This window comes from Trachurus trachurus (assembly GCF_905171665.1).
Source record: "Trachurus trachurus genome assembly, chromosome: 14".
NCBI classification, from domain to species: domain Eukaryota; kingdom Metazoa; phylum Chordata; class Actinopteri; order Carangiformes; family Carangidae; genus Trachurus; species Trachurus trachurus.
The window spans coordinates 29,628,970-29,653,885 of NC_139903.1; the positions used below are offsets into that span (position 1 = coordinate 29,628,970).

Genomic DNA, 24,916 nt, shown 5'->3' on the forward strand with positions numbered 1-24,916 from the left:
ATACTGAAGCAAGAAACCCTCCTGATCACATATGTGCAGTTTCATATGTTTAGTGTAAATTGTCACATGATAAGAGCTGATTACTTCCTGGTTGCACCATCCGAGGAAGATGGCTGCATCAAAGCCTCAACAAAGAATGTCAGTAAAGAAGGTTGACATAAAGATAAGAGAAAGATTTTTGGCACACATCATCTTTAAGGTGTCTAGTATTGATATATGCATCTACAATCACTCAACTGTGTTTAGTGTGGTCACAGCATGAATAAAATTGTTGACGGCAACAATAGTGACCGGTGGGATAACACAGTGTAAGTAGCTAACTTTCTACTTTTTAAAAACTTTCTTTTTTAATTATTATTATTTAAATTTGAATCAAACACAGTATATGTTGGACCTTACAGACCCTAAAGCATTTCAGTTAACCTATCTCTCAAAGTGAAATAGATGTTGTCCCCAGTGACTGTAATATGGACTATAAGGGCAAGACAGGCCAATTGCCAGCCAGGCTGTTGAATGAAAGTTAGGCAAAAAGATTATGTAAGAAACAATGTTATTAGGGATGATAACCTCCCTCTCACCACCCCACTTCCACCCACTGTTGGTGAAGAGGCAAATCCCTCTACCCACTTGTACCCACCAGAGCAGCTATGGGCAAACCTTCCCACAAAGGGCCGCGCGGCTGCAGGTTTCTGTTCCAACCAAGCAGCAGGTGCAGGTTGCAGGTGGTCAAAAATAAAATCTAAACATTCAAACAACCTTCATAAGGTGTCATATCTTAATCAGGTCCAAGAAGTGGTGGGGGCCCACCTTTACATGGTCCCTCAATGGACTCATAAGCAGCCACCTCTTCTACAGAGATGTTGTAGGAAGGACGTCTCATACATGGGTCAGTGACAAATAAGGGTTGGCAAGATGAGCAATTCATGGATTTTCTTAAAAAACTATTTTAAAAGCTTGCATCAAATTTGTTAAAATGTGCATTTTGTAGTTATGTTGGTTTTATGTCTTTTGAAATTACATTTGAACCTGAACAAAAGTAAGACTGAGGTTATGCAGGTTATTCTGAGTGACCCCTAGGTCAATAAGTCAATATTGCACTAAAAATGTACATTTACAATGGTAAAATGAAAAGTACACTAAAGCAATATTGCACTAACTGTAACATACTGTAAATCCAATAACAAAGTTACAATATGCATGTCTTAAATTTTTCACAAAAGTGACAATGGCAATGTTGATAGGCGTCTTTTCGTTTTTGCTTTTAGTTGTTCTACATGTTTTTGATATGTAAAATAGCCACACTAACATGTGATAAAGCACACAAGCATCTGTTATGTATGCTGGCACTGGTAACAATAAAAAAAGAGTTCTGTAGTACAGCCCAGTTAAAATTGGGCTGGAATATAAGCAATTTGATAGCTATGATGGATATGTAAAATTAGTATACATATTATCCCACCGGTCACAATTGTGACCGACTATAAAACACACTTTTTCTCCTATTTTTCCATGAAAATTAAAAAAAATAATGATTGATTATTTCAAAGGGTTGCTAATGGCACATGGTTTGGATATTTTCATGTCTGGGAAAAAATTGGGATTAAATGGGTTAAGCAAACAAAATGAAAATGTACTGCCCCCTTGTGGTCAAAGTGAAGTACTTGCACAAAACACAAACTAAAGAATGGCTCCTACAGATTTCAAGGCTGCAGATGTGGAGGCAATGGGTTTGTCATCATTGAGGCAAGAGATGTTCTTGGTCTTGGGAACCGGGATGATAATGGTGCAATTACTGTAATAACTAAGTGCAATCAGTCGTAATAAAGTGCATGTAGCAGTACATTGTACCGTAAAGTGCTGTCACTCACACACACAAACACAGCCTAAAGTACCGATTGCCTGTACACATTCTATTAGGCTATAATAGTACAAAAACTATGGTGATAGTACCAAGTTTTATCATCCTGATAATTGTTATATCTACTAGGAGCTATGTTAACCCATTTAATCTCAAATTTTTCCCAGACATGAAAATATCCAAATCATGTGCCATTACAGTAGCAAGCCTTTGAAATTATCAATCATTATTTTTTAAAATTTTTATGGAAGAATAGGTGAAAAAGTGTGTTTTATAGTCGGCCACAATTGTGACCGGTGGGATAAGTAATTTTACATATCCATCATACCTATCAAATTTCTTATATTCCAGCCCAATTTTAACTGGGCTGTTATACAGAACTTTTTTTTTTACTGTTACCAGTGCCAGCATACATAACAGATGCTTGTGTGCTTTGTCACATGTTAGTGTGACTATTTGACATATTAAAAACATGTAGAACAACTGAAAGCAAAAACAAAAAGGCCCTATGAACATTTCCGTTGTTACGTTTGTGCAACATTTAAGACATGCATATTGTACCTTTGTTGTTGGATTTGCATTTTAGTGCAATATTGCTTCAGTGCACTTTTTATTTTACCATTATAAATGTAGTTTTTTAGTGCAATATTGACTTAGTTTGCTAAACATGGGGTCACTCAGAATAGAGGTAACCTGCATAACCTCAGTCTTACTTTTGTTCAGGTTCAAACGTAATTTCAATAGAGATAAAACCAACATGACTACACAAAATGTGCATTTTAACAAATTTGATGCAAGCTTTTAAAACAATTTTTAAAGAAAATTCATGAATTGCTCATCTTGCTAACCCATTAGTCACTCAGCCATGTATGTATGAGACTTTCTTTCTAAAACATCTCTGTAGAAGAGGTGGCTGCGTATGTGTGCATTGTTCAGGGACCATGTAAATATGGCCCCCCCACTACTTCTTGGACCTGATTGAGATATGGTACCTTGAAACCTGTAGATTGTTTGAATGTTTAGATTTTATTTTTGACCACCCGCAACTTGTTCCTTGGCTCATCTGTCTGGACCCTCTGGTGGAGGCATGGGCAAACTCTTCCACAAACAGCTGTGTGGCTGCAGGTTTTTGTTCCAACCAGTCAAGAGCCCACAGTTTGACCAATCAACTGTCTGAAGACTGGATTCAGGTGATGATATGAATCAAGTCTGGTGTACTGCTGCTTGGTTGGAACAGAAACCTGTGGCCACACGGCCCTTTGTGGAAGAGTTGGCCCATGGCTGCTCAGGTAGGTACAGGTGGGTATAGGGATTTGCCTCTTCACTAAAAGTGGGTGGAAGTGGGGTAGTGGTAAGAGGGAAGTTATCATCCCTGATAACATTGTTTCTTTCATAATCTTTTTGCCTAACTTTCATTCAACAGCCTGGCTGGCAATTGACCTGTCGTCCATATCACAGTCACTGGGGACAGTGTCAATTTTACCTTGAGATATGAGTTAACTAAAATGCTTTAGGGTCTGTAAGGTTCAACATATACTGTATTTGATTCAAATTAAAAATATTTTTTTTAAAAGAACAGATTAGAAAGTTAGCTACTATTGTAGTCACTATTGTTGCCATCGACAATTGTACTCATTCTGTGACCACACTAAACACAGTTCAGTGATTGTAGATGCATATATCAATACTAGACACCTTAAAGATGATGTGTGCCAAGAAATCTTTGTCTTATCTTTATGTCAACCTTCTTTTTAAAAATTTTTTATTTAACCTTTATTTACCCAGGCAAGCAAATTAAGAACAAAATTCAAGTGCAGCCTGAAAAGAGTTAGAAGCTCTTAAAGGGGAAGGGGGAGGGGAGTGCTAAATGTGAAAACAAGGTTATATAAAATACACTTAGGAAAATAGAATATAAGACCTTCTTTGTCGAGGCTTTGATGCAGCCATCTTCCTCGGATGGTGCAACCAGGCAGTAATCAGCTCTGATCATGTGACAATTTACACTAAACATATGAAACTGCGCATATGTGATCAGGAGGGTTTCTTGCTTCAGTATGTTTTGGAAATATGTTGATACTCCATTTACTAACATTTTTAGGGCCTCTCAACTAGAAATATTTTTTACGGTCACTTTTGTGACCGATGCGATTAAATGGGTTAAAATGAACCTGCTGTACTTAAAAAACAAACAAACAAAAGACTCTCGTGGCTGGACAATGTGACACATGTCAAAGTGTTGACTTCTTCCATCCCATGTGAGGTCCCTGATCGAGTGTCACTCAGGTTTCTGGATTCAGACGCTCAGAGAGTTCAGAGCTGTTTTCAGGAGCTGTGAGATCAAAAACACACTCTTTGTGTCAAACATTTAACATTTAACCAGCACTCAAATTTTAGACACAACAGTCCTAAATGTAGAAAATCAACACAATTATCCAAAAATCTAAGTTACTGTATGAGGTCATTTGAAATATATTTATTTTTACGTACTAGGTGGACGGTCTTTGGCTGAAAATTAGAGAAAAGGCATTGTAAATGACAGGATGTGGTTGATCAACCTAAACTCAAAGACTAAAATCAAACTATTGTGAGAGTCATTAAATCAGATCATCTGTCTACTTTCCTCTCTCACCTTTCTTCTGTTTATAAAGCATGAATCCAGTGACAGCGATGAGGACGAGAGCCAGAGGAACCAGTGCAGAGATGATGGGGACGGTGGTGTTACTGGGCTTCTCTGGTGAATATAAAACATCCCATTTTAAGACCAGTACAGATAAACAGGTCAGAACACAAGAGGAGCTGATGTATGTTTGCATTCATCTTGTAATTTACTGCCCCCTTGTGGAGGCAGCGGGTTATTGTCTCTGGAAACCTGTCGACCATCTCTAATGTGTGCACAGTGCTGCCCTGCTGCACTTAGTTGATGAGGTTTATTAACCAAGAGATGAGCTGGTCAGCTTTTAAACCACTGTATCTATAGTTGCGTTTCCATCCACCTTTTTTTATTCGCATTTTCAAAAATTGCGAATAAATAGCTACTTGGATGGGAACGCCGGAAATTCGAAAAAAGGCAGTAAATGCGCATAAAAGTTTTTACGCTTTGGGGGGGTGGATTTGTCAGCGTATCGATAAAAGGAAAATGCAAATTTTTGTTATGGAAACAGGTTATGCGAATTGAGCCAGAGTTTGTGGGTAAAGTGCTGCTGGACTTCACCCAGCGATGTTCAAACAAATGGAGAACAACGCCCCGGTCTCCCAGCTCTCGTCTCTGCACACCGCAACACGAACACACTCCGTAACCCATAATCTTTTGTTTATGATGGTTAAGACTACACAAACACACACGTGGTAACATCGTATATGTTATGTAACGTTATCCACTCCATTTATTGATTTTTCGCCGGCTTCGTTGTCAACAAATGCACATGGGCGAGAGGAGCATAACCAAAACAGCGGAAAAGCGACCGGACTTGCGCAGTTCCCGACTGTCTTTCTGTGTAAATATCTCATGTTACAACATGAAAACCTGCGGCTTATATTCAAGTGCGGCCTATATATGTATTTTCTTTTAAATTTAGCTGGTGCGGATTATATACAGGTGCGTCTAGTCCGGAAAGTACGTAAATTGTCCATAATGTCAGCTGAGTGTCAACTGTTGGATACATTCACGCTCTCTTATGACGTAATCTCACGGCGCACTCCTCCTCTCCCAATAATTGCAAAACAATAACGAATGGAAATGTGGCAAGGTAAAGAGGGCCCGGGCGGGGATTGAACCCACACCTCCCGGGTAAGAGTCATGCGCGCTTGCCAGTCACCCAAAGGGACATCCCCTTGGCCAAGTAGCCAGGGCACATGATCAATTGGAGGCATAGTGACAGGACCACCACTGTCACATCTCTCCCCCTCTTTTCACAAGCACGTCCTCGTGCTTCCGCGCAGGCTGCCACACATTAGGAATCCATGGACCCACCCCTAGTGCTACATGGATCCTGCCAACAACGCCAGAATGTGGCAAGGTAAAGAGGGCCCGGGCGGGGATTGAACCCACACCTCCCGGGTAAGAGTCATGCGCGCTTGCCAGTCACCCAAAGGGACATCCCCTTGGCCAAGTAGCCAGGGCACATGATCAATTGGAGGCATAGTGACAGGACCACCACTGTCACAGAAACGGGCATAAATTCGCATTTGCTTTTTGCGCATTTTCACAAAATCCACTCTTAAATTCGATAAATTTGGATGGAAACCCAGTTTATGTTCACAACTGTTGTTGAAGATGAATTCACAGCTCAACTGTAGAACAAAGACTAAAATACCCAACAAAGCACAGACATGACGTCACATTCAGGAGCTGCTGATGTCACTCTTACCCATGTTGGTCCTGATCTGAGCTTTGTCCAGTTTGGTGACGATGTCGTCCTTCACTCCAGAGAGCTGAAACACACAGTCGTACCTCCTCCAGTCTTCAGCTTTGACTGATGAGACGTCCAGGTCAACACTCATCTGGAAGGATCCATCATTGTTGGGGAGGACCTCTCCTTGGTCCACGTCCTCATGAAGCTCCTCTCCATCTCTGGTCCAGAACATCAGGGCTCTGTGAGGGTAGAAACCTGTAGCGTGGCAGCTGACTGGAGAGAAGGGAGTCTTCTGGAGGAGAGACACTGAGGGACGGACTGGAGAGAGGAGATGAGGAGTGTGGTGATTCAGTCTGATTGGTCTATATCAATTATTTTATGATCATCAAACTACATCAGGTCATGTGACTCTACCTGTTCTCAGCAGAAAGTTCTTCCCATAGTTCACATACGTCTTCAGCTGCTCCGGACAAATTTGAGTGAAGTAGTTTTCGGTGAATTTCATCATCCCTTTGTCAGCGTTCCAGCTCTGTTTAAAGACCTCAGCCTGTGGTTTTGCAGCGATCCATGTCAGTGTTTTCAGGTCCAGCGACATGAAGTCTTCTCCATCATAACCATCCTGAACAAAACCAGTAACTTCATCGGTTTCATCGTCCCATTCACATCCATGCATCCTCTGTAAAACGTGGACACCTGAGGCAGAGACTGAAGTTAACTCTGGACTCTGATTTCAGAGTCTGAATAAATTGATGCATCTTCCTCCCATTCATTTCTTTTGTCCCCAAATGATCTTAAAGGGATAGTTCACCCAAAATTCAAATTTCATTCATTATCTACTCACCATGTCGTCTAAGGGCTGGGAGACTTTTCAGAGTCCTCCGTGCCTTCTCGGAGTTACAGCGGGGCTCCGTGCAGCAGGAGCCGTGAACTGGGTGTCTGTGCAAATCGCGCGCACAGGCAGAGCAGTGAACTGAGACACTGGGAGCTTCCGCTACAAACAAGCTTAAAATATAGACTTATTTAAAGAGAGGGACATTACAGATGAGCTGTGTGGAGGTATTTGGATGTTTTATGGTGTGTCTTTTTGGACGAAGAAAAGTGAGCCCAGTTTGCGACCGTCATATGGACATGCAGTGTAGGGCTGGGACGATATGCTTTTCTCCCGATTGGATTCTTCTACGATTTTTTGGATGGCGATTCGATTTAAATTGCGATTCTACGATATTGCCGATTCTCTCGATTTTTAGTCTGCATTTTTAATATTTATCTGCACACAAATACTGTAGAAGCCTATAAATGAACATACTCCATTATAAAGTGAACTTAAACCCTTTTCAAAACCTGTATTCTCTTTATGTAAAAAAGGCTAACAAATGCACATTGCACAATATTTCAAATAATTCAAAAAAAAAAAATCGATTTAAAAATCGTCAAAAAGGATATCGCAATATTTAGCCTATGTGAATCGATTTTTTCTCCCACCCCTAATGCAGTGCTGCACGGAGCCCCGCTATAACTCAGAGAAGGCATGGAGGACTCTGAAACTTCTCCCAACCTTTAGTCGACATGGTGAGTAGATAATGAGTGAAATTTGAATTTTGGGTGAACTGTCACTTTAATAAAGAGAGTGCATCAAAAAGGCCACATCACTTTTACTGTATTGATTATTGATTAATTTCCAACTGTCCAAATGTGAGAAGTTACACAACATCAGGGACCCTGAGAGCTCAAGGTTCACTGTGTCTAAATCAACCACTGACTTGATGAGGAAAACTACTCGGGATGGTCTTTGATTGATCTGAACCTTTGTCTAATGATTGGTCTACTGTCTAACTGATTATGGTGTTGATGTTTTGTGGAGTCACAGAAAATTGAAACTGTGAAAAGTGAAGTATAGGACATAATGCAGACTGTACCTACCTTCACTTTGATTGAGGCGCTGCTTCAAACTCTGAATACTGGCCTTAAGGAAATTGGACAATCTCTCCAAACACTCTGCAGTGTACCACTCCAGATGTTCAGGGTTCTCATCCAACGCTGTTTTCATCCACGTCTGTCTTGGTTCTACTCTGTTTACGTTGGTGTCACAGTATCCCACCTGAATGTCATCAAGCAGTGCAACAACCACAAACTCAGGGAGGTTTGTCACTCCAGATGATACAGTGGAGAAAAACGTCATGGTGTGTGTCACTGCATGAAAAACAAGGTTTCTATTATACATATAAACCTCCACTCATCATAAATGTGATATATTCAGTCAGATTCAGTTAAAAATCCCATTGAGATAAAAGTGAAACCAAATCATGCAGCAGTGTGACGCAGGAGAAAAGTCCAGAGCTGAGCAGAAAGTAAAGTGGAGTATTTGATCCTACCTGCTGATGAACTGTGACAGAGAAGAAGAAACAAAATCAACTTTTCCATTATGTTTTCCCACAGACCAACATAGCACCGATGATACAGACGCTTTAACTTCTCTCTGCTGTTTCCTTGGAATGTTGAGGTGTTGGCGTTCAGGTGTGGTGTTTTGGCACGTGATGTCATCATCACCATGTGAAAGGCACAATGGCATGAAATGCACTGTGACATCATTCTTATCAAAATGTCTTTCCATGTAGATGAAGTCTCCTGAATCTGTGACTCATTTCAAAGATTATACAAGTTCCATTTTATAAGGACATTAAAAGTCCTTAACACCTGTGATCCCCTGTTCCCAGTTTCTACCCGTCTCAGCTTGTCTGCTGCTAAAGTCCAAAACATGTTAAACTAAAATCACTTAATCCCATAATGATAATAATGACAAAGTAGGGGAGAGTGGGGTAATGTGAGACACCCCCTGTATCTAGAAAACAGAACACATTTTTGGTCATGTGACCATTATGTTTTCAAGCCCCTTCCATTTCCCCATGGTCATGAAGGAGAGGACCACATGATGCTGTGGAAACCATGTTTTTTTCACGAAAATGTTATTTTTGCATGTAAAAGTACATTTTCTTGGTGTCAACTTAATCAACTGTTGTGCCAAAGCAAATTGATTCAGGTAGAAAAACTTATATGATACATGATGATGAACTACCAACACATAAAACCATGTGATGATGCTGGCTGAAAATTAGCCTGAATTTCTAAGAGAGGTCGTTTTTTCTAAAATGGGGGTGTTGGGGTAAAGTGAGACCATGGATGTATTATAATAAATCCATTAGAGAGACTGTGAGCACACCACACACAAAGATTTACACTAGAATCTCGTCCCCCAAGCCAGAAATCTCACGTGATCAAGCATGATCTGTAGCCACACTGCTTTGTTATGATGTGCTCTCAGTCAGCTCACTTCTTTATTAGTTAATTAACTCAATTTTAGTCACATTCCACTTTGTCGGCTCCCCCCACACACAAGAGAACTTTTGATCAAAATGGTCACAATTGTCGGGGCCTACAATCTGACCCCCAGACTATCTAACTGGTTCTATCTGTCATTTGAATGATAATTAAAACATTTTGTGTTGTGTTTGATTTTGTTCTTGAGTCACTTTGTGTTGAGAAAAAAAACTGCTTAATTGACCAATCCCTATGATTCTGCTAATAGTCCGACATTAGTTTTGGGAAGTGTGGTTGTCAAGCTAGCTGTCAGGATTCTAACTGTTACAGTGGATCAGTTTACCCCATTGATTTCTCTAGTCTGTCTCAGTTTACCCCTGAGCTGGGGTAAAGTGAGACACAAGACCACCTTTTTTAAAACAATCATATTTTCACTGCCCTTCGTTCTAAATAAATTCTTCCATTGCTAGGAAACAACCTGCATTAATGGGAAATGTGTAAATTTGACTGATAAATCATTTTAGCTCGCTTAGAGGGGAGCAAATGTAAAAAATGTCTCACTTTACCCCACTCTCCCCTACTTTAAAATCAGAGAATCACACAGTTGTCACACAATAATGTCTGTAGTGCAGAAGCTGCAGTATTTTACCTGACGTGACTTGTTCACATTGCCATTGCTCAACTCAACCGCCAACATCTTACCTTGTTGTAAATCCTGTTTAACCTGTTTTTGTTTTTAACTCACATTCAGAACAATGAAAGATCAAAAACACTGAGCAATGATTCACTTTCCAATAATGTCTCCAAAGTCCAAAAGTTTGCAATGTCATCTGTTGTCAAAGTGATAAAAAAAAAAAAAAGTGTTTAATTTGACATAATTTAATAAACACAGGACAGATTGGATTGGATTGTACTTTATTGTCCCGAAGGGAAATTTGTTTTGGGCTCGGAGCCACTGCATACACAAGACAATACATATGAGACATTCATACAAAATACTTTCACACCTTTAACACGCATTCAAAACAGTGAAGGGTGCTTCCACTCTATTACAAATAGGTCAGTAACAGGACAGAGAACCAGTGGAAGACGCCTCCGCCACTACCTGATCATTTACACTGATTTACCATTCATTTAAACACATGAGCTTTTATTTATTTTATTCTGCATTTCTTTATTTCTGCAGTATTCATTTCTGTGGCCATATGTTAATTAGGTGGGCGGTCCTATCTCAGTCTAAAGGCTGCTTGGTTCTCGACGTATGATTGATTTTATGAGAAATCATGTGGAAAATACAGAAAAAACATATTTCATAACCAAAATATATTTATTTTACATTTATGTACAGATCTAAATATACAGATGACACTGTCAAAGCTTCAGAGTAGAAAAGCAGCTGTCACTCAGACTGTTGGACGGTTGGATTCAGGTTCTCAGTGAGTTCAGAGTCACCAGGAGCTGTAAAAGTCACAAACATGTTGTTAGTCCACTCATCATCACACACTGAACTTCCTGTCTGTAGTTTAGTTAAAGCTCTTTAACCCACTGTAACGTTCATGTGTTCAGAGGCAGTAGAGGAAAAACAAGTTGTACTTACGAGGTGCAGGGAGTTCAGCTGAAAACAGAAGAAGAGTTCACTTGTCAAACATTTTCATATTGAAGTGTAGAGTTTCATCAGACTCTGAGTCTTGTCACTTGTTGCTTTTTATCACATTTTGACTCAGTGTTGCAGCCTGGACACAAACATCCACTCAGCTGCTGGACTCTCTCACCTGTCTTCTTTTTGTAGACCATAAATCCAACGACAGAACAAATGAGGACGACGACAAGAACAACCACTGCAACGACGACGGCGATGGTCGTGTCACTGGACTTCTCTGCTCAACAAAACAAAAAGAAACAAAACCATCATCACACAATGTGCAGGTGAAGCAGGTTAGAGCAGAGAGTCATGAGTTCATCATGTGTCACATTCATCCACTCATCACCTCATCAGTTTTCTGACAGAAACATGAATTAAACATAAGAAGCTTTACAGATTGTTATTGAATCTTTTCACTCTTTGCACTTTGAGCTTTTCTCCACAGTGAGGCGCTGCAGACCAGGAAGAGACACAACAAATGTACAGGATTTTCTTGGCTATAATTAAACCAAAGAGCTGAACCATAGGCTGTGTTCGAAATCACCCCCTATCACGGATGTAGTGCACTATATAGTGTGTTCGCCATTTTGTAGTGTTGTTCGAATTCTCCGCGATTAATTTCATCCACTATGTAGTGGATGACAAAACACCCACAATGCACCGCAAAATTGAGTGAACAAGCGATGTACACTACTTTCTACTCCCGTATCCCACAATGCAATGCGGCCGTGTTTTGCCAGAGAAGTCAGTAGAAGAAGAGGAAGCTAATTAGCATGTTAGCTACGATTTATTTAGGCAATTTACCAAAAAAACTCCTCAGACGTATTTGCCTTCGCTCCGTTTGCCTCGCCCGAGGAGCAGGAGTTTGGCGGCAGCATCCGAACATTAACAGGCAGCATTAAATCAATCTAATTAAGAAGCTGTAGTAGAATATGTAGTAAATACGATCCGACGAGCTAAGCTAATAGCCACAGAGCCGTTAACGGCTCACGGTCGGGACACACAACAGTAGTTTACCAAACCAAACTTCCGATATTTCAACAGTTTATTGTCCGAGTAACACAACCACACATAATCACATCCTCAAATGTTCCCGCGAGTGTCTGGTTTTTATTTTTATGTGTCCGGTTTGTTTCATACATCCATGGTTTGTTTACATGATTCTCGGCGCGTCTGCTTCCGTCACAGCAACACCTGGCGCATCAGCTGACGCAACCACGTCCAGAAAATTACCGTCTAGTGTCCGAATTCTCCTCCCGCCGTTCCCTACATCGTGTACATGATGTAGTCCACTATATCATATACATGATGTAGTGGATAGGGAGAGAGTGAGTGAGTGGGTGATTTCGAACACAGCCATAGACTGTAAAAAGAATGGACGTAGCACCCGTGACATCACCCATTGGTTTTGGGGAGTCGTTTTTGTGACTCAAATATGGCGGCCTGAACAGCGCCATGTTGGATTGGCCGGCCGAGAACCCGCCCACTGGCCTCGAAGCAGCTGTCCACGGAGCTGCTCGGACCTGTCACTCAACGTTTCCGCGCCCTAATTGGCCAGAATTTTAACCTAATAACAGTAAAACGGTAGAGTTAAAAAATAAAATTCACCCCCCTCAGAGTGTGTGCGGGGGTAGAAACTATCGATTGAGACAAAAAAACGTTCTGACACCAGGCTTTTAACATGTTTATTGAGGATGTAAAGTCGGCGATTTTAACATGGGGGTCTATGGGGAATGCTGCTTTCTGACACCAGCCCCCAGAGGAAGCCGAGGGGATTGCAGTTTTTTGAACGCGGAAGTGAGCTTCACTTCTCAGACCGACAACTGCCCCCTTGAGCTGAACACATTGTTTTCTTTTAGGTCTCCTAAGGTCTGTAATGTGATTTTTGTTGTAGATTATTTCTGTATGAATGTGGAAAAAAAGTTTAAATTGTTTATCACCTTGATCATTTCTGATTCCAATTTTTCCCATGTTGGTCCTGATGTGAGCTTTGTCCAGTTTGGTGACGATGTCGTCCTTCACTCCAGAGAGCTGAAACACACAGTCGTACCTCCTCCAGTCTTCAGCTTTGACTGATGAGACGTCCAGGTCAACACTCATCTGGAAGGATCCATCATGGTTGGGGAGGATCTCTCCTTGGTCCACGTCCTCATGAAGCTCCTCTCCATCTTTGGTCCAGAACATCAGGGCTCTGTGAGGGTAGAAACCTGTAGCGTGGCAGCTGACTGGAGAGGAGGGAGTCTTCTGGAGGAGAGACACTGAGGGACGGACTGGAGAGAGAGAGAGAGAGAGAGACAACAGGTAGGCTAAGTTAGACAATTCATTAAAAAGAAGTTGAGATATTTCATGGAATAGCTGACAGGTAGTTATTGATTTTTTTTCACTTTAAAGGGATAGTTCACCCAAAATTCAAATGTCACTCATTATCTACTCACCCTCATGTCGACTAAGGGCTGGGAGAATTTTCAGAGTCCTCCGTGCCTTCTCTGAGTTACGGGGGGGTCCGCATAGCAGTATTTGTCCATATAATGATTGTGAATGGATACCACTTTTCTTCGTCCAAAAAGACACACCAAAAAACTTCCAAATACCTCCATGCTGCTCGTCTGTAATGTCCCTCTTGTATTGAAACCCCAACATGAGAAATTGTTCCGCCGGTCAGACAGGAAGAGCAGTGAACTGAGACACTGGGAGCTTCCGCTACAAACAAGCTTAAAATAAAGACTTATTTAATTTTTTTTCGGAACAATTTCTCATGTCGGGGCTTCAATTCAAGAGGGACATTACAGATGAGCAGTATGGAGGTATTTAGATGTTTTTTGGTGTGTCTTTTTGGACGAAGAAAAGTGAGCACCATTCACAACCATCATATGGACAAATACTGCTGCGCGGACCCCCCCGTAACTCAGAGAAGGCACAGAGGACTCTGAAAATTCTCACAGCCCTTAGTTGACATGAGGGTGAGTAGATGATGAGTGAAATTTGAATTTTAGATGAACTATCACTTTAAACCAAATTGAATGACATGATGAAACTACATCAGGTCATGCGACTCTACCTGTTCTCAGCAGAACGTTTTCCCCCAAGTTCACGTACTTCTTCAGCCAGTCGGGACAAAACTGAGTTACGAGGCTCTCGATGTGTTGTATCCTGCCTTTCTCAGCATCCCATCTCAGTTTGATGACATCAGCCTGCGGCTTCAGAGCGACCCACGTCAGTGTCCTCACATCAAATGACATGAAGCCTTCTCCATCATAACCGTACTGAAGAAGACCCGTGATGTCTCCAGTCTCATCGTCCCACTCACAGCCAATTAACTCCTGTAAAATGTGGACACCTGAGACAGGGACAGATACTGAGGCAGTGATGATATAAACAATCGAGCGCAGTCACGCCGTGACTGCGCTCCCTTTGGATTTCTTGGTTTCCCTCATCAAACTCATCAAATACACAAGTAGAGTAGTTGCTTTTCTGCTCTAGTTGTTTTTAACCGCTCATTGGATCTCTAGTCTCTGAATCCTGTTTTTAAGCTGCACTCTGTCCTACACTTTGATCCAACTGCGTCTGACAGCGTGGGAAAATCCCTGACAGCTGTTAACCAGCTAGCTTACCGGACACCCAACCACCTCACCGGGTCCAGTGCTTGGACCCGTCCCGGTAAGTCTCGCTTCCTCTCACCGTCTAACAGTCTGCTATATGTGCCTCTTCAACGCCGTGGACTCCATCTGGAGTCCTCGTGTGTAAGTGTCTACCTCCTCCCTCACCGAAGCTAATGTTACACCAGCGATCCAGCTAGCTGCTAGCCAAACAAATTCCATAGGCTACTACAAACATCGTTGCTGCCGGAGATGTTTTCTCTCTTTCCACAGTCACCGTCTGCTCCAACCATGTCACCACGCACCTCACCATCCACCACCCCCTGCGATGATTGCCGGAAAGCAGGAAAACATATCACTCACCTCAAGGAAAACATCAGACGACTCTCAGACGAACTCCGGAAAAAAGACTCTCTCCTCGCCGATTTCATCGACACCGCAGCCACACAGTCCAAAATCATCTCCTCCATGAACTCAGCCATCGCCGACACCATCCTCTGGGACCCCTCTTCATCATTCTGTCACCGGCCCTCTTCCTGCTCAACCCCCAGCTCACAGGCCCCCTGGTCAGTGGTAGTGGGCAAAGCAGGGAAGAGTGGGCGTCCTCGCACTGCCTCGTCCCCGTCCCTCAATCTCACTAACCGCTTTGCCATGCTACCATCTGATGTCCCTGCTGATGTTCCCGAGGCCGATGCTGCTGCAGTAGCTGGTTCTCCTCCTTCTTCTCCAGATGCAGCGGCGGCGCCGGTGGAAGCTTCCTCTCCAGATGCAGCGGCGGCAGCGGTGGAAACTTCTCCTCCAGATGCAGCGGCGGCAGCGGTGGAAACTTCTCCTCCAGATGCAGCGGCGGCAGCGGTGGAAACTTCTCCTCCAGATGCAGCGGCGGCAGCGGTGGAAACTTCTCCTCCAGATGCAGCGGCGGCAGCGGTGGAAACTTCTCCTCCAGATGCAGCGGCGGCAGCGGTGGAAACTTCTCCTCCAGATGCAGCGGCAGCGCCGGTGGAAGCTTCTCCTCCAGATGCAGCGGCAGCGCCGGTGGAAGCTTCTCCTCCAGATGCAGCGGCAGCGCCGGTGGAAGCTTCCTCTCCAGATGCAGCGGCAGCGCCGGTGGAAACTTCTCCTCCAGATGCAGCGGCAGCGCCGGTGGAAGCTTCCTCTCCAGATGCAGCGGCAGCGCCGGTGGAAGCTTCCTCTCCAGATGCAGCGGCAGCGCCGGTGGAAACTTCTCCTCCAGATGCAGCGGCGGCAGCGGTGGAAACTTCCCCCCCAGACGCGTCGACTCTTCCAGCGGCAGCTGCGGCGACGGCGCTCCCATCTCCGGCCGCTACATGGCTCAGGTCTGGAGCCAGACCTAAGGACACAGCCACCTTCCCACCAAACCGGTCCACACACCTGCTGCCCTGGACAGATGTGGTCCGTGGCAAACACTCGGCCTCCTCTCAGCAGGACAAACAGCGGGGGAAGTCGTCCTCCTACCGCCGCAAGTTGCTGAGGGAGGCTGTCAACAGGCGCTCTGGTGGCTTTCCCCGCCCTCAGCTACCCGAAGAGCTGTCTCCAAAACTGGATCGCAGCCCCGCACCTGGTGTTCCGGCAGCCGCTGTGGATCTCCCATCCTCCTCCTCCGGATCTCCTCCGGATCTCCCATCCTCCTCCTCCGCCTCCTCTTCCTCCACTCCCGCCGCTGCTGCTGCTGCTCCTGTCCCATCTCACACTGCTGTGAACCTGGAACCCACTCCTCTCTTCCCCCCCACTGCTCTGATCGTTGGCGACTCCATCGTCCGGCACATCCGCTTTGCGAATGCGCTTACTCACTGCTTTCCTGGAGCCACGACCGCCGACATCCTGGAAAAACTTCCTGGTCTCCTGGAGTCAGCGCCCCTCACAATTACAAAAGTTATCGTTCACTGCGGCACGAACGACACCACCCATACGCCATCGGAGCTGACAAAAGTCCACTTTGCTCAACTTTTTAATCTTCTTAATAACTCTGGAAAGTCCGCTTTTATCTCTGGCCCGCTCCCCACAATGGGCCGTGGCGATGTTCGTTATAGCAGGATTCTGTATCTCCACACCTGGCTCCAATCCGTCTGCGCAGCACATAACATCTGCTTCATCCACAATTTTGACTTATTCTGGGAGCGTCCCTCCTTCTTTGGGCAGGACGGTCTACATCTGAGCGTGTTGGGATGCCGCATGCTCGCTGCCAAACTCCGGCACGCTGTGCGTTACGCACAAGATTGACTTTTTACAAGTGTACATACCTGTCCGCCTGCTCTCTCCTTTCCTCTCTCTCCCACACTCATAATAAATCACCGAACAATCACTCCTTGCTCCGGGGATGATAACAGCCGCGTCATTTCCCCCTTTTGGACGGCGAGATCACGTGAGCCAAACCGAGTTAGGAGGTCGGTTGACCACTCTGTGTTAATCCCGGTGTTACGGACTCAGAAACTTTCCAGCGTCACTCTCAAGCTCTCCCTTTTTAATATTCGGTCTCTAACGAACAAAGCAACCTTTCTTTCCGATTTTATTGCTGACTCTAATTTGGACATTGTCTGTCTCATTGAAACCTGGCAGCAGCCTAATGACTTTTTTCATTTAAATCAGTCTTTGCCGCATGGGTATGTTTACGTTGCTAAACCACGCACTTCCGGTAGGGGCGGTGGCCTGGCCCTGATCTATCGCGAGAGTTTGAAAATACTCCCCGTTCCTGTGAATGATTCACCATCATTTGAAGTGCTGGCTGTGCAGTTAAAGGGACCTGTACCCACCATTATTGTATCTGTTTACCGTCCACCTAAGGCCTCTTCCACCTTCATCACTGAACTCTCATCTATCTTAGCAGATCTATGTGCCATCACTCCAAATATCATTTTAACAGGGGACTTTAATATTCATGTTGACAATCCTAATGACATTTTTTCCATTGACTTTATCTCCACACTGGATAGTTTTAACCTCACACAGTATGTCACATTTCCAACACACAATAAGGGCCATATTTTAGATCTGATCTGCTGCTCTGGTATTGTCCCATTTAATATTTCCGGTACAGAACTCCCTTTGTCAGATCACAAATTCATAACTTTTGATGTCAACCTTCCTGTCTCCAAATTCCGTCAAGACCGTATCATGTCCTTCCGTAACATTAAGAACATCAACACCACAGAACTCAACAGTTTAATTTCTATGTCAATTTCTCATCCACACCCTCTCTCTGTTACTGAACTTGTCGACCACTACAACAGCACACTACTCACCGCACTGGACTCCCTGGCTCCAATAAAAACCCGCACAGTGACTTTCCCTAGGACTGCTCCATGGTTCACCTCAGATCTCCGCCAGCTTAAAACTCATGGCCGCCGCCTTGAGCGCCTTGCCAAGAAAACCGGACTCACTGTTCACCTTCAAATGTACTCGGACCATATCACCTCCTACAAGACTGCTCTAAATGCTGCCAAATCTGCCTTCTACTCCAACATCATCCACCGCGACGGAAACAACACCAGGACTCTTTTCTCCACAGTAAACAAACTTCTCAAGCCCAAAGAAACTGCCACACGCTTCACATCAGCCCCTCAGTGTCAGCAATTCTTGGACTTTATCAATCACAAAGTTTACTCCATACATCACCATCTCACCCCCTCCCTGCCTTCTCAGTCAAACACTCCTTGGCTCAATGCTACTGTCCGGCCCACCACTACCCTGTCTGCCTTCCATCTTCCGTCAAATCAACAGGTATCTCAACTAATCATGTCTTCCAGGTCTGCTACTTCTATACTCGATCCACTTCCTACCACATTGGTCAAGGTCTGTCTCCCCACACTCTCCTCACTCATCACGGAAATTGTGCACTCCTCCCTGTCAAATGGTATTGTTCCCTCCCTACTCAAAACCGCTTCAGTCACTCCCATATTAAAGAAACCTGGTTTAGACCCCACTGAATTCAATAACTATCGCCCTATATCAAACCTCCCATTCATCTCAAAAATCCTTGAACGTACAGTAGCCAGCCAACTCCAAGACCATCTATCAAACAATAACCTCTTTGAGCCTTTCCAGTCTGGTTTCCGTCCCAATCACAGCACAGAAACAGCTCTCATTCAAATTACAAACGACCTTCTTTTAGCAGCGGATTCTGGCCTACTCACCATCCTCATACTTTTAGACCTCAGTGCCGCCTTCGACACAATATCTCACACCATCCTCTTAGATCGTTTGGCCGGCACTGGGGTCTCTGGTATTCCTCTTCAGTGGTTCCATTCCTACCTGTCTGACCGTTCACAGTTTATTCAAGGAGTAAATTCCAGATCATCACCCTCACCACTCCCCCACGGTGTTCCTCAAGGTTCTGTCCTTGGTCCCCTACTTTTCATCATCTATATCCTCCCTCTTGGCAATATCTTCCGTCACTTTGGTATCCACTTTCACTGCTATGCTGACGACACCCAAATTTACATCACCACCAAACCGGACACTATATCACCACCTACTGCCCTTATCGACTGCCTGCAAACCATCACAAACTGGATGTCAAACAATAAGTTAAAACTCAACGGCAATAAAAGTGAAATTCTCCTCATCGGATCCAAATCATCACTCTCCAAATCACATCCCCCCAGTATTCTCATTGACGGCTGTCTGGTCTCCACTTCAACCGCAGTTAAAAGCCTTGGTGTTATTTTGGACAGTACCCTCTCATACACATCCCACATCAACAACATCTCACGCACAGCCTTTTTCCACCTCCGCAATATCTCCAGACTCCGCCCCTCCCTCACCCAGCACTCCACCGAAATCCTTGTAAATGCCCTGGTCACTTCCCGCTTGGATTATTGCAACTCCCTCCTCACCGGTCTACCACAGAAACTCATCCACCGCCTACAGACTATCCAGAACACCGCCGCCAGAATTATCACCCGTACCAAGTCCTCGGATCATATTACACCAGTCCTCATGCAACTTCACTGGCTCCCTGTTCATCAACGTATACATTACAAGCTCCTTCTGCTAACATTCAAAGCTCTCCATAACCAGGCCCCCCCATATCTCTCTAATTTGCTTCATCCTTATATCCCACCCCGTTCACTCCGTTCCTCATCCGCCGCCCTGCTTTCCACCCCCTCTTTCTCACTTACCACACTTGGTGCTCGGGCTTTTAGCTGTTCTGCACCTAGACTCTGGAATTCACTCCCACTACACATACGCACTCTGGACTCCATCGACACCTTCAAATCCCACCTCAAGACACACCTTTTTAAATTATCCTACTCCCTACAACACTCTGTCCCCTAACCATTTTATCCACCTTATCTATGTTTCTAGCCACACTGTATTTTCTTTGTATGTATTCATCTATGTGCTATTGTATTTATATCTGTTTTTGTTTCTTGTTTTTGTCTCATTTCTTACATGTAAGGTGACCTTGGGTTCTTGAAAGGCGCCAATAAATAAAATTTATTATTATTATTATTATTATTAATTTATCCACTGGAAAGACAATATCAATGTTCTTCGTGGTCATGATTAAAGAGCAGAATCTGTGTTGATTAGCAATCAAAATGATGCATAAATCTGTTTTATACATCTGCTACTTTACTGACCAAGGTTATTATATTGAGTAAATTCTTGTCACGTGCAACAAATCAGTCTGACAGTCTGACTCGTGCTGTATAGACACATTGTGATTAACTACCACTTTCCTTGGAGGTTAAATCAGAACTGAGAGCAGCTGCAATGTTATATGGTGATAAAAAAGACTTGTTTGCATGGCAGTGAGATTTCAGCAGCTACATGTTGGCTAACAAGAGCAGTTGGATTACTGTATTGGATTGCCTGCAAACAATCACATTAAAGCAGAAGTAAGTGATATATTTGTGTTAATATAAGTCTTAAATAGTTATATCTTCCGACAGCAATCACTTACATAGAGTGTTTGGACCGAAACACGGGTCTGTCAGTCCCTCTGCTCTGCTCTGAGCCGAGGAGAAAACATTTATCGTATCCTACAGTTTTTATCCAATGAGGAGAGAGAACGGCATGCAGGGCTGTGTGTGCAGCCAAGGGACGCCGTGAATGTGGCGACGTAGGGACGAGGACTGTTATGGTGCATTCAAGGAAACTCGTATTTTTCCGACCGTGAAGCCGTACCAGTTCGATCTGGTACGAGTTCACCGGCCGGAAGTTACGAGTGGCCGTTATAGTGACTTTCACCGGTAAAACAGGTCGGAAAAACACGAGTGGGTTGCCTGGAACGCTACAAAGTCGTAAGTTGTGACTTGAAGCTGTAATTTACGATTTCAAAAGCCTGCCTGGAACGCAGCATTAGCGAAAACGACCGGACCACTTACTTCTGCTTTAAGTTAAAGTCACTTAATTTTTTTTGTTTGGAGAAACTTGAAAATCAATTCCCCATCTGTATGTACTTTGTTTAAAGTCTAAAGTGTGCAAAAACAAGAAATGAGCAAATTATCAATAATAATAAAAAGGTCTGTAACGCCGCATTATGTAATAATGCCGCATTATGTAATAATGTAATAAATCTTTACGTCATTATGTAATAACGCCGCATTTTGTAATAATCTGCCGCATTTTGTAATAAAAATCTTGAACGCAATATGTAATAAACTTTGCCGCATTTTGTAATAAGTTGTTACATTTTGCATCACTTATTACATATTGCGGGTGTTGCACTTTTTTATGAAGAAAATGTAATAATTTGGTGCATTATGTAATAAACCACCAAAATGGATGTCTTAATTAGAAAAAAACAAGTCTCCCGTGTCACGCTGCTCCTCCGCCCCGCTGAGCAGAGCGGTCTCCTCCGACAGCGGATGGTAACCGCTCGACCCCCCCCCCCCCGCCTCCCCCGCCCACCGACAATAATACGCCCGGGTCATGTTCGTCTGTGGAGGGATGACATGGACCACGGTCCGACTGGAGCTCCAGGCCGGGTCCAGTTCTGCTCCAGCAGCGGCAGGGGCGGCTGGGATCACCGCCCCCGGAGCCGCAGCTGGGGCGAGCTGGGGGGGGTCGAGCTGTGGGATTTCATCGGGCTGATGATGTTGGAAGTGATTTTGCCTCTGATTTTCACCAGATTTAACATTTCATCAAAATTTGCCCAGCTGATCCATTTAAATTATTGAAATATTATCATCATCTGCAAGCAGCAGCTGTAAAACGAGAACCAGTCCCAAAAGCTCCAGGCCCGGAGAACCAGAGAGGGGACCCTCCCAGAGTGCTCCCCGAGAATGGTGCATCGCCGCCCGGGTAAAATACGTGAGGGAGAGGGCTGGAGGATTTGACGCTTTTTTCAAAACTCCGATCTAAAATATCAGATTATACCACTTTCCCTTGGTCGATTGAGGTCCAGTAAAAAGTATGATGGTCTTTTAACTCTCCTCTAGCCATGTGTGTATTATGATGTCATGTTTTTACACAGAGAGTCACGTGACCATGCCTTTTAGTCAACATGTCACAAAAAACTGTATGGGAGTACATGGCCATATAAAATGAAAGAAAAAAAAAGCTCCAGCAAACTATAAGTAAACAAATCAATGTTGGCCCTGTTCAAAGGCAGACATATGACTGTTCTCATAATAGTTGGAGGAAATTATTATTTTATTGCATATTGCATTTTATTTGCTTAAATCGCTCAAATCAACCGGCGTTTATTAGGGACCTGCGTTTATTAATAGTGTTCAACCTGGACCTCCTTCTGGGGAAAGAGGCTTCACTCCGTGGCGGCAGGCGGCGGTGGAATGATACGTGCGTTTCTCAAGGCATTACTGTAAATACGGCCAGGGCGGAGTAGCGGACTCGTTCTCGGTCTCGCTGACCTCCGCGGTCCTGGCCCGCACAGATAGCCTACCAGGAGACCGAGACCCCCCGTCATGTCGGTCCTCCGCCCTCTCTGATCCGCAAAAGTTGCAAAAACCCCGCGGACGCCCAGTCTCTCCACTCCTCTCTCACACTTCAGCACCTGTGTTGGCTCGCACCACCGTCCTTTTTTTTTTTTTTTTTGATTGAATGAAGTAGGCCTATAGGTAACTAATAATAATGCAACGTATAGCCTAACTAAATACGCGTATGAGTAATCAGAGTAGCAGTAGTAACAGTAGGCCCGCCCTCTCCCTCACGTATTTTACCCGGGCGGCGATGCACCATTCTCGGGGAGCACTCTGGGAAGGTCCCCTCTCTGGTTCTCCGGGCCTGGAGCTTTTGGGACTGGTTCTCGTTTTACAGCTGCTGCTTGCAGATGATGATAATATTTCAATAATTTAAATGGATCAGCTGGGCAAATTTTGATGAAATGTTAAATCTGGTGAAAATCAGAGGCAAAATCACTTCCAGCATCATCAGCCCGATGAAATCCCACAGCTCGACCCCCCCCAGCTCGCCCCAGCTGCGGCTCCGGGGGCGGTGATCCCAGCCGCCCCTGCCGCTGCTGGAGCAGAACTGGACCCGGCCTGGAGCTCCAGTCGGACCGTGGTCCATGTCATCCCTCCACAGACGAACATGACCCGGGCGTATTATTGTCGGTGGGAGGGGGGGGGGGTCGAGCGGTTACCATCCGCTGTCGGAGGAGACCGCTCTGCTCAGCGGGGCGGAGGAGCAGCGTGACACGGGAGACTTGTTTTTTTCTAATTAAGACATCAATTTTGGTGGTTTATTACATAATGCACCAAATTATTACATTTTCTTCATAAAAAAGTGCAACACCCGCAATATGTAATAAGTGATGCAAAATGTAACAACTTATTACAAAATGCGGCAAAGTTTATTACATATTTGCGTTCAAGATTTTTATTACAAAATGCGGCAGATTATTACAAAATGCGGCGTTATTACATAATGACGTGAAGATTTATTACATTATTACATAATGCGGCATTATTACATAATGCGGCGTTACAAGGTCTAAGGAAAAGACAAAGAAGACCACAAAATTCACAATATACAGGGATTTCAGATTGATTATATCTTGAACTCAGAACTATAAAATGAGGACTGTACCAGTTTGGTTAAAGGTCTGCATCAAAAGATAAAGTACGGATTTCATGAACATGGGCTGATCATCTGTGCACTCTCTGGTGAACCACTGTAGTACTTCAGGATTGTGATCCAAATATGCTGTTATCCAGACGTGTTTGGACTCAACCATCTTTCTGTCGCTGTCGCAGCATCCCACTGGCACATCGTTGAGCAGGGCAACACCCATAAACTCTGGGATGTTTGGGACTCCAGAAGATGAAGTGGTAAAAAGCGTCAGGGAGTATTTCACTGTGGGACAAATCAAGATTTCAAATTCTGCTTTTTATACTAGGCTACTACTAGACTACTTTACTTAGTAAGACTGTAGCTGAGAGAGATTAAAGATTTAAAATGTTTCTTACCTGGAGATGAAAGGTGACAGAAGACAAGTAACAAAAATATTTTCATCTTGGACTGAAAAAGTCGTAGAACTGAGGAGCTGTAAATCACCTGCTGCGAATCTTGTCTTTGTTCCTGGTTCATTGAGGAGCATTTGGGTGTGTGCGTTGTGGGTGTGTCTGTGAACAGGAACTTTTTCCTGACCGAGCGTGTGGATTGTGGATTGGGAACATTTTTGATTGGTTGTGTAACTTGTGTTGCATGTAAATGGAGAGGGACCCGTGTGCAGGGACAAGGGCGCCGCCATAGCTCAGCTCATCCATACCGGAAGTCCCAACCGGAAGTTGCTTTTCTTCATGTACATATTATTTCTATGTTATTCTAAGAAACCCCTCTCTCTCTATCTGGCCTGTCTAGCCTTTACCTGGTCTTTTTACTAAACTTAACCAACTCCATTGTCTAAACCCAACCACAGCACCCACCAACGACATTTCTTTTTTCTTTCTCTCTCTCCTGGTCTGCTGTCACCAGGAGCGGCGCGGCTGGGCAACTGGTAGTTGTTAGCCGTTAGCGTTTTTTAATAACTCAATAACTTAAACGATCCATGCAAAAAAATATTTAGTTAGCTCAATCATGTTGTAACTAAGATATCCGCTGGAAAAAAAAGAAGAGCAACTTCCGGTTGGGACTTCCGGTATGGATGTCCCTGCATACGGGCACTCGTGCCTAAAAAAAAACCGTGCCTACGTCCTGTTTACATGAGTCCCGATAGTAAAAATAA

The 24,916-nt window shown here is 44.0% G+C and overlaps 2 protein-coding genes across 2 annotated transcripts in view; both read right to left on the reverse strand.

Annotated features, from left to right (window-relative positions):
* Window positions 1-24,916, reverse strand: part of LOC310997231 (uncharacterized protein) — a gene marked incomplete at its 3' end in the record, with an annotated part of 217,733 nt that overhangs the window by 36,140 nt on the left and 156,677 nt on the right. The window lies entirely within an intron of this gene.
* Window positions 4,138-6,895, reverse strand: LOC310997232 (major histocompatibility complex class I-related gene protein-like; the record flags this gene model as incomplete). Its single annotated transcript, XM_083986909.1, has 4 exons — window positions 6,625-6,895; window positions 6,226-6,528; window positions 4,488-4,589; window positions 4,138-4,187 (listed from the first exon to the last, which is right to left on the reverse strand). Exons 1-4 carry the CDS (start codon window positions 6,881-6,883, stop codon window positions 4,138-4,140), a joined length of 714 nt encoding a protein of 237 aa, XP_083843035.1. The 5' UTR covers window positions 6,884-6,895.